Source organism: Pithys albifrons, chromosome 15 (genome assembly GCF_047495875.1).
Source record: "Pithys albifrons albifrons isolate INPA30051 chromosome 15, PitAlb_v1, whole genome shotgun sequence".
NCBI classification, from domain to species: Eukaryota; Metazoa; Chordata; class Aves; order Passeriformes; family Thamnophilidae; genus Pithys; species Pithys albifrons.
This window is the reverse complement of record NC_092472.1, coordinates 14,553,537-14,565,292: the sequence shown is the minus strand read 5'-3', so window position 1 is coordinate 14,565,292 and position 11,756 is coordinate 14,553,537. Positions and strand designations below refer to the sequence as shown.

Genomic DNA, 11,756 nt, shown 5'->3' with positions numbered 1-11,756 from the left:
CCAGCACAGGGGGCTGCTCCTCTCCTTTCCCCCCCACACTGTGACTCACCAAAAGGAAACGTCAGCTTCCTGGGCCATGGTGGGGGCCAGGGGACCCCAGGGTGCATGGGAAATCAAACAAGGGAGGGGCCAGGGATGGGGCAAGAAACACGTACCATCCTGGGTGGGGACACAGATGTCCAAGTGTTTGCAGAGATTTTTCTTTATCCCGCTTTTGTTAAGATGGGTTTATTTTTAATCTAGGACAGTTTCAAACTGCACACACAGCCCTGACAGAGTTGCTTACAAGGCTTTCTTACTCAGAAGTTTATTTGACGTAATTGTGAGCTCATTTATAAAGGAACAATCAGATATATTCAGGAAGATTAAAAGCCCCTCTGCCCACGGTTACCCACTGCTGTGGCTGTAGGCGAATTGCCCTCTACAAATCTGAGCACTCCACAATACAAACCCACTATTCCAGTAATCTGCAAGGGCTCCAGCCTACAGGGATCAGTTAAGAAGCTGGTGGATATTGTTTTGCTGCTTTTAATGTTAGTTCAGCATAAAGAAGCATTCATCCTTCAGCAGGGGTGAGCTCTGCCACTGCCTGGGTGCGGTGGGATGTCAGTGAGCCAAAGGGAACAGTATTTATGGATCTGACATGGTGGAAATCACATTCCAGCCTGCTTTACCCACCCTCTGAGGGGACACACTGTCTCTAGTGCTGATGGTGGTGGCAGTTCAGCCCTGGCTCATGCTCTGTAGTAGAAGGGTTACAGTCAGTGGTTCAAGGGGCAGAGTGTGCAGGGGTGCCTGCTGTTAAGTGCCTTGGAAAAGCGGTGTAAAAGCAGAAAAAAACAGGACAGGAGCTGGGATGCTGGAGGCCACTGCTGGCTGCAACTGCTGGCATCCTCTTCTACTTTTCTGAGGGGGGAAAAGAGGAGACAGTCAGCAAGAAAGCTCAAGGACCTCCCAAAACCCCTGTCTCCATCACAGCCTCCCCAGCAGTGCTTTGGTGCTCCCCCAGGACTTTCCCCCAGGTCCCAGACTACACTTGGACACTCACCTTTGTCCGCAGTCGGCTTGAGCACGTCCACCCCAGAGAAGATCATCTCCTCTGGATCTGGGGTGGAAGCTGCAGCTGTGGGAGCAGCAAACTCTGCAAAGGGAGGGCAGGATGTGGGTGCTGGACCCCAGGGCTCCCCCATCACACTCACCCTTCTGAGGACAGTGGGGGAGAACCTGCACCCACTGCTGAGCAAGCTGGCTGGGGGTAAGAGAGGGGCTCATGGAAAACCTTGGCTCCAGCTGCAGCTACCTGGGAAGGACTGTGTTTTTTAGGGTTCCCTCCAGCCTTAACATGCTGGCAACCACCAGGTGGGTGCTCCCTACAGCCTGGATGTCCTCTTCTCCTAGCTCTCCTCTTCCCTAATCCCACACAGTCCATTCATGCTGCTTGTTCCTCTCCTTCCCCTCCCTGGCAACCTACCAGAGCAGTCCAGCTTTCCCCGGGTAGCAGTGCCCTCGATCTTGGTGCCATTTTTGTAGCTGCACCAGCAGAAGCCAGTGGAGACATGGCACTGCTTGGGCAAGTAGTCGCCGTTCTCATCACACTGTGGGCGGAACCGGCCTGGCTGGACACCCTCAAAATTGGCCTCTGCCTGGCACTTAGTTTGCACTAGGGCAACAGAAACAGAGGGAAGACTGCATCAGTCCCCCAGGTTCTAGCCAGAAGCAGTTCAATTAAATTTAAAGGTGAACAAGCCCCAGCCTGGTGACCTTTCTGAAGCTCTTGGGCTAGCCAGGGATGGAGGATTTGGGGTGGTGCTCCAGCTGTTCCCAAATGCCCTGCAGGCAGCAGGCAGGGATGCTGTGTGATGTCCTATAGGCCACTAAGCAGAGGCTCCCCATGAAATGAGCAGGTCCATGACCAGAAGGAGGGCTTGGTTCCCTTGTGGGATGCCCCATGCCAACACCTCCCTGACCCTCCCCAGCTCAGCAGCCCCATCCCCAATACCTTTTGTTGCTGGGATTGCTTTTGGCTCCTCCGACTTGGGGTTCTTGGCCATCTCAAACAGCACCCATTTGTGCATCCAGGACTCAAAAGACTGCAACGAGGGGGACAAGCATGTTAATGGACGTGGGGGGTAGTTCACCCCAGGGGAGCTGTGCCATGAGCTCCAGCTTGGCATGGTAAGGTGGTAAGCACCATCCCCTTCCCTGAGGTGGGAGCACCCCAAACCTGGGTCAAACAGGCCTTTATTTTTCCAGGCGGGGACATTCCAGTCCTTCCCCCAAGCAGGGCACTCCTGGATGGGGAAGAGCAGGATGGCAACAAGCACTGACCTTCCACTCTGCATGAGTCATAGTGTTCCTCAGGCTCTTCAGGTTCTCCATCAGGCTCTTCTTCAGCTCCGGAAACATCTTCCCAGGGTCTGCTTGCTGCAGAGCAATGACCACGGTGTGACAGGGCAAAGAAAAATAAGGTGGGCATCTGCTGATATCAGCCAGACAGATGCTGCAGGAGGCCAGGAGCTCCCACCAGCTCTGAGGGTCCCAAGAGACCCCAGACCAGTGCATGAGGCACTGTGTGTGGGAGCAGGGGACCTTACCAGCAGCAGGTGCTTCACCAGATCCTCGGTTTTGTTGCTAGCAGGGGCCATGGCCTGGAAAGAAAAGGCAAAGGAGCAGTGTGAGCATGGCAGCAAGCCCTAGGGCAGCAGGCACTGCCAAGCAGTGGTGGAATTCTTACCGGAAAGTCTGCAAGGGGGGCATGAGGCATGATCCTCATGGTCAGCGGGGTGTTCACCATGGCCAGCTTCATCTTGTTCGCCGGCTGGGCACCTGCCAAGCAAAGAACACTGTGAGGGGCACCAACAGGGCTGAGTGGTCCAAAAGGGATCTGTTCCCTCTCCCCAGCCACATCCCCACCACACTGCTGCCCCTGGGGCTACTCACTGCCAGGCAATTTTCTCTGCAGAGCCTCCAGCTGCAGGGTCTGGGAGGTCTTGGTCAGCTTGCTGATCTGCCCACTTTGCTGGTACACAAAGTAGATGGTGACGGCCTGGCCGACGATCAGCAGGGTCACCAGCATGGAGAGTGTGGTGAAGGCGGCTCTGCGCCCCAGCCCAGACCTGCAGGGCACAGACACGGAGCTCAGAAGGTGACACTGCCATCGCCACTTGCCCGACCTTCCCCGGGGCGTTTGCAGCCAAACAAATGCAAATTCCCCCCACTGCAGCATGCAGAAGTGAGAACATGAAGGTCCCACCAGGAACTGAAACCCACTGGGGGGGCAGAAGGGGGGGCACGGGAGGGGTACCGAGGGGCATGTGGGTGCGGGCAGGGCGCTGCCAGGGGATTTTGGCGCACGGTGTCACTCTGAGCATCGCCTTTTGCGGCATGATGAAGCCGTCTGAAACTTCGCTGGTCCATGGGGTAGACGACACGGCCCATGTGATGCCGGATGGCACTTAATTTTTAACATGTTGTGCCAGATCCTGTCCTTTCGAGTGAATGTGGCACTGGCGGGGTGCAGCAGTGGCCCAGAGGCCGCTCCCTGCCTCCGCTGCCCGGCGGGGAACGGGCACTGCCCGGCCTCGCACTATGTCCCGATCGGGACAGCGCTGCAGCGGTGTCTGCCCGGATACTGATGATGTCATAGCTTCCGGGATTCTGATTGGCTGAAAGTTTAGGTGGGGGAGTCCCCGGGGGGGGGTGGGATATAGGGACTAGCTGGGACATGAGGTGGAAATGGGATGGCGGCCCCACAAAGCCGGTTGAGTCCAGAGTCCGCGCCTGCCCCATAGCCACGTCATCAGCCTGCCTGACCCACAGCCGTGCTGCCTCCCCCATAGGTTCAAGTAATAACTCTCTGCCCCACTGTGAGCCTGTTCCCCCCATCGCCATGCCTCGTCCCCAACAGCCCCAGAGACACAGTGACCCCCTTCAGCCCCACAGCCAACTAATTCCCCCAGATCTCACAGCCGCCCAATTCCTCCTCCATCTCACATCCTCCCCATGTTCCCCCATCCCAGAGCCACCCTATGCCCCCCATCCCACAGCCACCCTGTGCCCCACCCATCCCACAGCCACCCTGTGCCCCACCCATCCCACAGCCACCGCGTGTCCCTTCCTGCCTCCCAGACATGTTCTGGCCCCTTCCACAGCCCCCTTGGCTCCACAGTGCCCCACAGCCACCCTATGCCCCCCCACCTTCTGCCCAGTAGTCACCCTCTACCCCCTTGGCCCAACTCTGTCCCCTCCCATCTCACACCCACGCAATGACCCCTCTGTCCCACGACCCCACTGTGCCCACTTTGCCTTCTCCGTGCCCCCCACCCTCTTGCCCCAGCAGTGGCACCTCTGGGTGTTCCCAGCACTGAGCACGGCGCTGCCGCGGTCAGAGATCAGGTCCCGCTGCTCGTCAGCCATGGCTCCAGTGGGCTCCCCGACGAAAATGACCAGCACCGAGGGTTGGTTCTGGAAATAACCCCCGGGCCACACCCTGCCCTGAAGCCCGGGGTAGAAGTAAAAAAAAAATCTCATTGGCTGCTGGCAGTCGCATCACTTGTTGCCAGGCAGAGCTCTGCTCCGCAGGTCTCCAGTACAGAGTTGACGCTGGAGTCAGTGGTGAGCGCCACAGCTACGTAGTGGGGCATCGGTGCCTACCCCACGGCACGGGCAGGTCACAGTGCCCAGCCTGGTGGCACCAGTGCCATGGGCCTGGGGGCTCTGCTACCCTGGAAGGGGCAGGAGGTGGTATATGGGGGAGCCAGGAGGTGAGAGGCAATGTGTGAGAAAGGAAGTGGAGTTGCGAGGTGGGTTATCAGGGCTGAGACACCATGGGGAGAGCCCCCAACAAAGGCTGAAAGCAGAACCCTCTGTGTGGGCACACTGTCAGGGTACACCCTTCCCACTGATTTTGTTGCTGGGGGAAAACTGCCCTTCAGCTCAAACCCCCACTTGAAGGTCACTTTGGAGCCCCCTGGGTGGGGGTGCTTGGCCAGCACTTCTCAGGGTGAGGGGGGAAGGATTAAAGGACCACGGGCTTTCAAGCCCTCTGTCCTTCTTGCTGTACCCTCCTTGTTTTGCCTGCAGCAGCTTCCAGGGGCTAAACCCCCAGCACCAAGAGAGCAGGCACAGCCCCTCCAGGTGAGTGAGCCCAAAGCAGCAGTGGGAATGGGGCACTGGGGATCTCCAACCCTCCCACAGCCCTGCAAGTTCTACATGGGTGAGAGCAGCCACCCACAATGCTGTTTTTTGGTGATTTTTATACAAGGTTCCAGGGCAGGCTGGGGGTAGCACACCCCCGATAACCACACCAAGCTGTGGGTCACACCATGCCCAGCACTGAAGCAGCTCCAGCATCAGGACACAGCTCGACCTTGGGCAAAGCTCAGCCAAAAGCGAAACTATGAATGTGGAACTAAAAGTCAGGCACCACTGGTTACCTGGAAAACCTGCTGGGGCGAGCAGGGGAAGGTTGTTTGAGCCACTCCTTCTCTTGGGTCAGTCCCAAGTCACCTGGCCAGAGGGACACACAGCCAGCCCTGGCAGTGCCTGGAGAGCAAGCAAAGGGATTATCATGGAGCATTTCCAGGAAGCAGGGCAGGGGTTCCCGGCAGTTGCTGTTCCTGGAGCAGGCATGTGCGTCAATGCTCCAGCTACCCATGTCAGAAGTTTCAGCCCCACTGCAGGGGAAGGGCTTCAGTGTCCGGAGCCTGGTCCCATCCAGTCTCCTGCAACCCAGCTGGGACAGCCCTGGGCACCCAAGGGTGCACAGACCACCAGCCAAGGGGTGTCCATCAGCCTCACCCCAGGCCACCGGTGATGAAGCTGTTTTAGAAGCCATCAGAGGTATTTGAAAAGAAAATATAAAGGGAGAGAAAATGGAAAGAAAAAGAAAAAAAAGAGAAAAAGCAAGGCACAGCGGGGGGGAAGGAAAGAAAAGCTAAAAAAAAAGGAAGTACAACATAAAAGGCTTCCATAAATTTTTTGTCTCTCCCGTTGTGGGCACTGGGGGTTCTGGGGGACACACAGGTTTTCCTTGCAGCCCCAGCCCTTGCTCAACAACAAGTTTGGGCCACAATCCCTGCCTCGAGGCCATGGTCCAGACACACTCTATGACCAGCCTCAGCCGGAAGGGGAACCAGAAAAAATCTGAACAGGAACTTGGCAAGTGAAACTCCTGACTCCAAGGAGCTGGGCCTGGCTCTGCCAACCACAAACGTGGGCGATAACCTGGGCGTGAGGGAGGGCCCTGTTCCCCAGGCAGGCTGAGCCCCCCCGATCCCCAGATGGGCACTAAGCCAGCCCTCACTACACACACAGACATTCCCAGTTAGCTCTTCAGTACTTCACACACACAAGCACACATACACCCCATTTTCTACCCAGGGCTATGGCATTAGGTGTTTTCAGTCTGCAATTTGATTTTCCAGGGAAGATGGAAACCGGTTCAAGAGAGCAACTTCCATCCTGAGTGCCATGATCTAGTAATCAAGTGGAGTTGGATTAAGGGTTGGACTTGATCTTGGAGGTCTCTTCCAACCCAACTGATCCTATGATTCTATGATCCTGTCTGACCCTCCTTGTTCTCCCACTGCACAAAGCCTGGCACTGGCTCCTCAACACCCTCTTACCCCAAGGCTTTGTGTTTGGTGCTGCCCATCAAACACTCCACAAGCACTGGGGAACCACTTGGGTTTTTTTGGGATGAAAGCCATCTGGAGAGAGGAATGGTTTCAGGATTAGACTCAGACCTGCTGAGGACCACACCGCCAAAGAAATTATTTCAGGCAGAGAGTTGGCATAACCCAGTGGTCATTCACAGGAAGCCTTTCATCACCAGCTGGGTCTCGTCTCACAGCTCTCAGTCTCCAGACCCTTAAGGTCTGGGAAGCAGACTCACAATTCCCACTGCCCCTAATGTGACACCCTCACCAGCACAGGTTTGGCCCTGGGTAAACTGGAGAGGAAGGGCTGAGCCACAGGGCTCACCAGTGACCACAGACTGTGGTGGTGGAGCACAGCCCCTGAGCAGCACCACAGCCTGGGAGCCATCACCCAGCTACAGGGCACTGCAGGTGAGGAAGCTCCTCACTGAATCATCCAAGCCAAGCCAGCTGGGTCAGTGCAGGGACTGCCAAGAGCCTTGAGATCCATCAATGCCCCTCTGACAGGAGGGTCTTTTTCTCCAGAAAGCCCCAGGACACGTGCCAGACAGACACACTACGCTGGCTCTCCAGTTTCCCTTCCTCATTCACCATTTCCCCTCGGGGGGGTTACACACTCGATGCACAAAAGCCATTTCAATGACGTCAGGTCGGCTAAGAAATCTAACCAGTTTTTGCCATTAATTGTGCAGTGAGCCCAGGGAACTGCCTGCCCATGGCACATCCACGTGCAGGGCAGCAAATGGCACGGGGTGGGTGGACAGTGGTACAGCCAGCCCTGTGCACCCAGCAGGGCTCCAGCTTCCCAAGGGTTAACAGAGCAAATCCACCTTGATGTCAAGCAGGGATCTTCCCACTTCTACATCTGCCATTAAAACCAGCAGGGCTGAAACGGGTGTCTGTGCTGGACCTGGGCGGACAGCAGAGGGGACAGGATCTGAGGAGAAACATCTCAAACTGCACCCAGAGATGAGCAGGGTCCCCTCAGCATGGTCCTGCCTTGGGTGTGCTGTTGCTGTAGAGGTGTCCCCAAATGTGCCCCGTGAAGCAGCAACACTGACATCCCCTGGGACGAAGTAACACACATGAACAGCAACAGCTTCCACTGTATGCAAGAGTTTATTAAAAAAAACCTGACCAGAGCTGTTGGCAACACACACACAGACACACACACACACACCCCCATCCCACTCCCTGCGCTCTGTCCCGTCCCCTCCTCCATTCAGTTCCATGTTGGCTGAGCTGCTGCTGGTTTCGTGTTTTCAGCACCTTCTCCAGAGATTTCAAAGAAAACCTTAAGTACAGGAAAAGTTATTTGAGTGGCAAACAGTGCACTTTTGGGATGGTACGGGAAGTTTATTCTAGAATTTTCCATGGCCACATGTGAAATAACAAATAAAGCACTATGGCTGTGCCAAGGGAAATGCTGGCTTAGGAACATCTGTCCAAGCAGAGGATTTTTTTCCACAGAAAGGGGAAGTGATGTCTTAAGCAACATTTTGCAGAAAAACCAGCAGTAGTTGCTTGCTCCCAGCCCAGCTTTATTTCCCATGGCAAGGAAACTTCTGAGAGATAATAACTCAATTTGAAAGTACAAGTATCCAAACAGCCTTTTGCTACGAAGCCCAAGAGCCAGCTTTGGATCAGCCAGCCTCATTTCCCCCAGCCCAGAGGACCAGCTCCAGAGCACAAGCCACCTGTGGACAGAATTAAACTGAAGCCCCGCACACCCCAGGAAGAAAACACAGAGCTGAGCAGAGGTTTAAGAGAGCTTTAATAACAGAAGGTGCAGCACTGTTTACAGACGACGTCCACGGCGACCACCCTTCCTGCGAGTGCTGTCAGAGGGGATGGGGGTGACATCCTCTGTAGGGGGAAGAAAACCCAAAACATGCTGTTATTTTTCCAGAGGTATCCCCAGAAACCAACGGGGCACAACCACCCCAGCATCACCCTGACACCCCACGGCTGCACCTCAGCAGGGCAGGAGCCGTGCCCAGGCAGAAGGAACTCTCCAAGGAGTGAAGGTATGTGGGAACTTCCCACGAGCTGGGCATCCAGGGCTTTTAATACATAGGAAGCAAAAAATTCCCATCTCCCAGCCCACTTAAACCAAGCTGCCACAGGGTTTCCAAAGAAACAAGAAGCAGCTTGATGAATTTTCAGCACAATCACCATCACAAGTTCCTGTGACTCCCCCACAAAGTTCAGGACTCTCCCTCCAACAGCTGGAAAACTCCACTGTTACTGAGTCACCATCTCAAGTCAAGATCAACAAGGTATTTTTTAGGTGACTGAACAGCTCTGGGACAAGTGTTGGCTGTGACATCCAAGGAGCAGCAGCATCCTGCTGTGAGCTGAGGTTTGCCCTGTACACAGAAACCTGGGGTTTGAGTTCTGCTCTCACCACCTCCCGAGGAATTATCACTTTAGGGATGTTTAAATTAAATCCTTCCTTTGGTGCCATCTTAGCAGCCACAAGGAACATTCCACAGTTAAACCATTAGACCAAGCAGCACATACGCCTACAAAGCCCCTTTTAACTAAATAACCCCTTTCTGCCTCACTCACCAATGCGACCGATCTTCATTCCAGAGCGGGCCAGAGCTCTCAGGGCTGACTGAGCACCAGGTCCAGGAGTCTTGGTCCTGGAGGAGGGTCAGAACCAACAAACCCTTAGACCACTCAGAAGCTGAACACAAACATCTAGCAATTTTAAAGTCCCACTTTCCCCACCCCAAACCATCCTCCTCCTGCCTCAGACCCAAACCACTCACCACCAGCCACCAGTCACCGTGAGTGTCCCAGCCCCTCTGACATACCTGTTCCCCCCGGTCGCACGCAGCTTGATGTGCAGGGCAGTGATGCCCAGCTCTTTGCACCTCTGGGCAACGTCCTGGGCTGCCAGCATGGCTGCGTAGGGGGAGGACTCATCTCTGTCTGCCTTCACCTTCATCCCACCGGTCACACGGCAGATGGTTTCCCTACAGAAGGAAAAGGCAACACTCATAGGAAAGCCATTCCTTGTTCCTCCCCCAAACCAGCTTCTGGGTAGAGACAGAACCTGTTATTTCCAATGTTACTGGATCCATAAACTGTCACCCAGTAATGTGAGTGCAACACTGATCAGAGGAGGTCACCAAGTCACCTGGTTCATGTACATGGACCATCTCATCAAGCTCAGCAGAAGCTCGAGGACTTTGGTGGAACCTCTTGCCAAATCCGATTTCTGTTTTCCCCCCTGAAGGAGCCACGTACCAGAGCAAGGGGACGGGTGTTCAATACTCACTTGCCAGAGAGATCAGTCACATGCACAAAAGTGTCATTGAAGGAAGCAAAGATGTGGCAGACACCAAAAACGTTCTCTCCTTCGGCAACCTGCGGTCCCAAGCTGATCACCTGCTCTTCCTTCTTCTCCTTGCCCTTACGTGGTGCCATGTCTGAACAACAAAGAGAAGTAAGAGTGATGGCAGGCTTCTCAGGATTACCAAAGGATTTTATGAAATTCCTGCTATTCCAACCTTTTACCAAACAAGAAAAATGAGTTACTATGGGCAAAATACTGGTAGCAACCTGAGGGTACAAACGGATTTCTTACAAGCCCCAGGATTCCCAGCTTTCCTGTACATTGGCACACTGGTCACCCCCCACAGCTGCTCAGTGGGGTCTCTCCTGCTGTGCTTCATGGCAGCTGATGGCCCCAGGCCCCACCACAGCAGCACACGAGGGAGCCCCTTTCCCTGATAACCAGACAAAAACTTCCTCTTGTTTATGTGACTTCATGGAAAGAAAATACCAAACTCAACAATTATGAAGCTCTAACTCTGCACACCTTTTAAGGACTAGCCTGGGTTCTTCCATGTTATTGCTCTCCTAACCACATTCTTGAAATTAGCCCAAGGAAATAATTTCTCTCTCTGAAGACTACACCCAGATATGGGAGACAGCAGGCCCGGCAATCGGTTGTTTGGTTTGGTGGTGATGGATTCCGAGCACAGGAACACGGTTCCTTATTGACCTCTCCTGCCAAATACCCGCTACAGCCGGCGCCCTGCACAGGAAACCAACCCCAACAACACCCGCGTTCACCCTCGGCAGTGCCCCCTCCGCAGACAACAGCCCCGAGCGCTGCTGCCTCCACTCACATCAGTGCCCGACAGCGCCACATCCCATTCCCGACACACCCACAGGCTCCACGGGCACCGCAGCCCAGCGAGCCCAACACGGCACACGCTGTGCCGCCGGTGTGGCCGAGCCCGGCGCTGTCCCGCCCGCCCGGGGCCCTGCCGGCCTCCCCGCCCGCCGCCCCGCCAGCCCCGGCCCAACCGAGGCCCCGCTCGGCCGGGCGCGCTGCCCCGCAGTGCCCTGCGCTGCCCCGGGGGCGGGCGGAGGGCGCGGGCCGGCGGATGGCGGCGGATGCGGGGCAGGCCCGCACTCACCTGCCCGTCTGCTCCGGCGGCCGCCGCGGAAAGGAAGCGCCGGGGTCAGGGGGCGCGGGGCACCGCCTCACCCGGAAGGGGTGGCTGGAGGCGGCGCGTCCCCGCCTGCAAGCGCAGGGCTGGCCGCGATTCCAGTCCTGCTCCCGGTCCTGACCCCCTTCCCGATCCTGACCCCGATCTCGATCCCGATCCCGATCCCTCCACGCCGGACGCCGCCGCCAAACCGCGACCGGCGCTCCCGAGGCTGAGCAGCGCCGACCTCCCCAAGATGGCGGCGCCAACACCTCCCTTGTCCGGCCCGACCTCCCCAAGATGGCGGCGCCAACACCTCCCTTGTCCTGCCCGACCTGCCCAAGATGGCGGTGCCGTTTCTCCACGTCCTTCCCGGAGATGGATGCGAGCGCGGTTGGGTGTTCAGGCTGCTGCTTTGCAAATGAACCAGTTTAAAAAACAACGGGCTGGAAATGTGTGATTCCAGCACGCAGCCGCTTCCCGGGTTGGGGCACAGGCCTTGCCCCCTCGCTCGCTGTGGGCACTGAGGTGTCATGGGTGTCTCCAGGCGGCTGCCTGTGCCTGCCCCCAGCTCAGGAGGGAGCCCTGACTAAAAGGAGTGGTTTGGGAATTCACCCACACGGGGATGTGCACGCTGTGTCGGTGT

The 11,756-nt window shown here is 56.2% G+C and overlaps 2 protein-coding genes across 3 annotated transcripts; both read right to left on the bottom strand.

Moving 5' to 3' along the window:
• Positions 1 to 291: 291 nt before the first annotated feature.
• CD74 (CD74 molecule) lies at positions 292 to 4,479 on the bottom strand. 2 transcript variants are annotated; one of them, XM_071569907.1, is made up of 9 exons: positions 4,346 to 4,479; positions 2,941 to 3,116; positions 2,735 to 2,826; positions 2,595 to 2,648; positions 2,329 to 2,424; positions 2,000 to 2,090; positions 1,472 to 1,660; positions 1,049 to 1,141; positions 292 to 906 (listed from the first exon to the last, which is right to left on the bottom strand). In XM_071569907.1, exons 1-9 carry the CDS (start codon positions 4,414 to 4,416, stop codon positions 899 to 901), a joined length of 870 nt encoding a protein of 289 aa, XP_071426008.1. In that variant the 5' UTR covers positions 4,417 to 4,479; the 3' UTR covers positions 292 to 898. The 2 variants fall into 2 exon arrangements, with proteins under 2 accessions (XP_071426008.1, XP_071426009.1); XM_071569908.1 differs by lacking the exon at positions 1,472 to 1,660 and having other exon boundaries at positions 4,346 to 4,477.
• Positions 4,480 to 8,416: 3,937 nt separating this feature from the next.
• RPS14 (ribosomal protein S14) lies at positions 8,417 to 11,205 on the bottom strand. Its single transcript, XM_071570478.1, has 5 exons — positions 11,099 to 11,205; positions 9,949 to 10,099; positions 9,482 to 9,643; positions 9,231 to 9,307; positions 8,417 to 8,525 (listed from the first exon to the last, which is right to left on the bottom strand). Exons 2-5 carry the CDS (start codon positions 10,095 to 10,097, stop codon positions 8,458 to 8,460), a joined length of 456 nt encoding a protein of 151 aa, XP_071426579.1. The 5' UTR covers positions 10,098 to 10,099; positions 11,099 to 11,205; the 3' UTR covers positions 8,417 to 8,457.
• Positions 11,206 to 11,756: the final 551 nt, after the last annotated feature.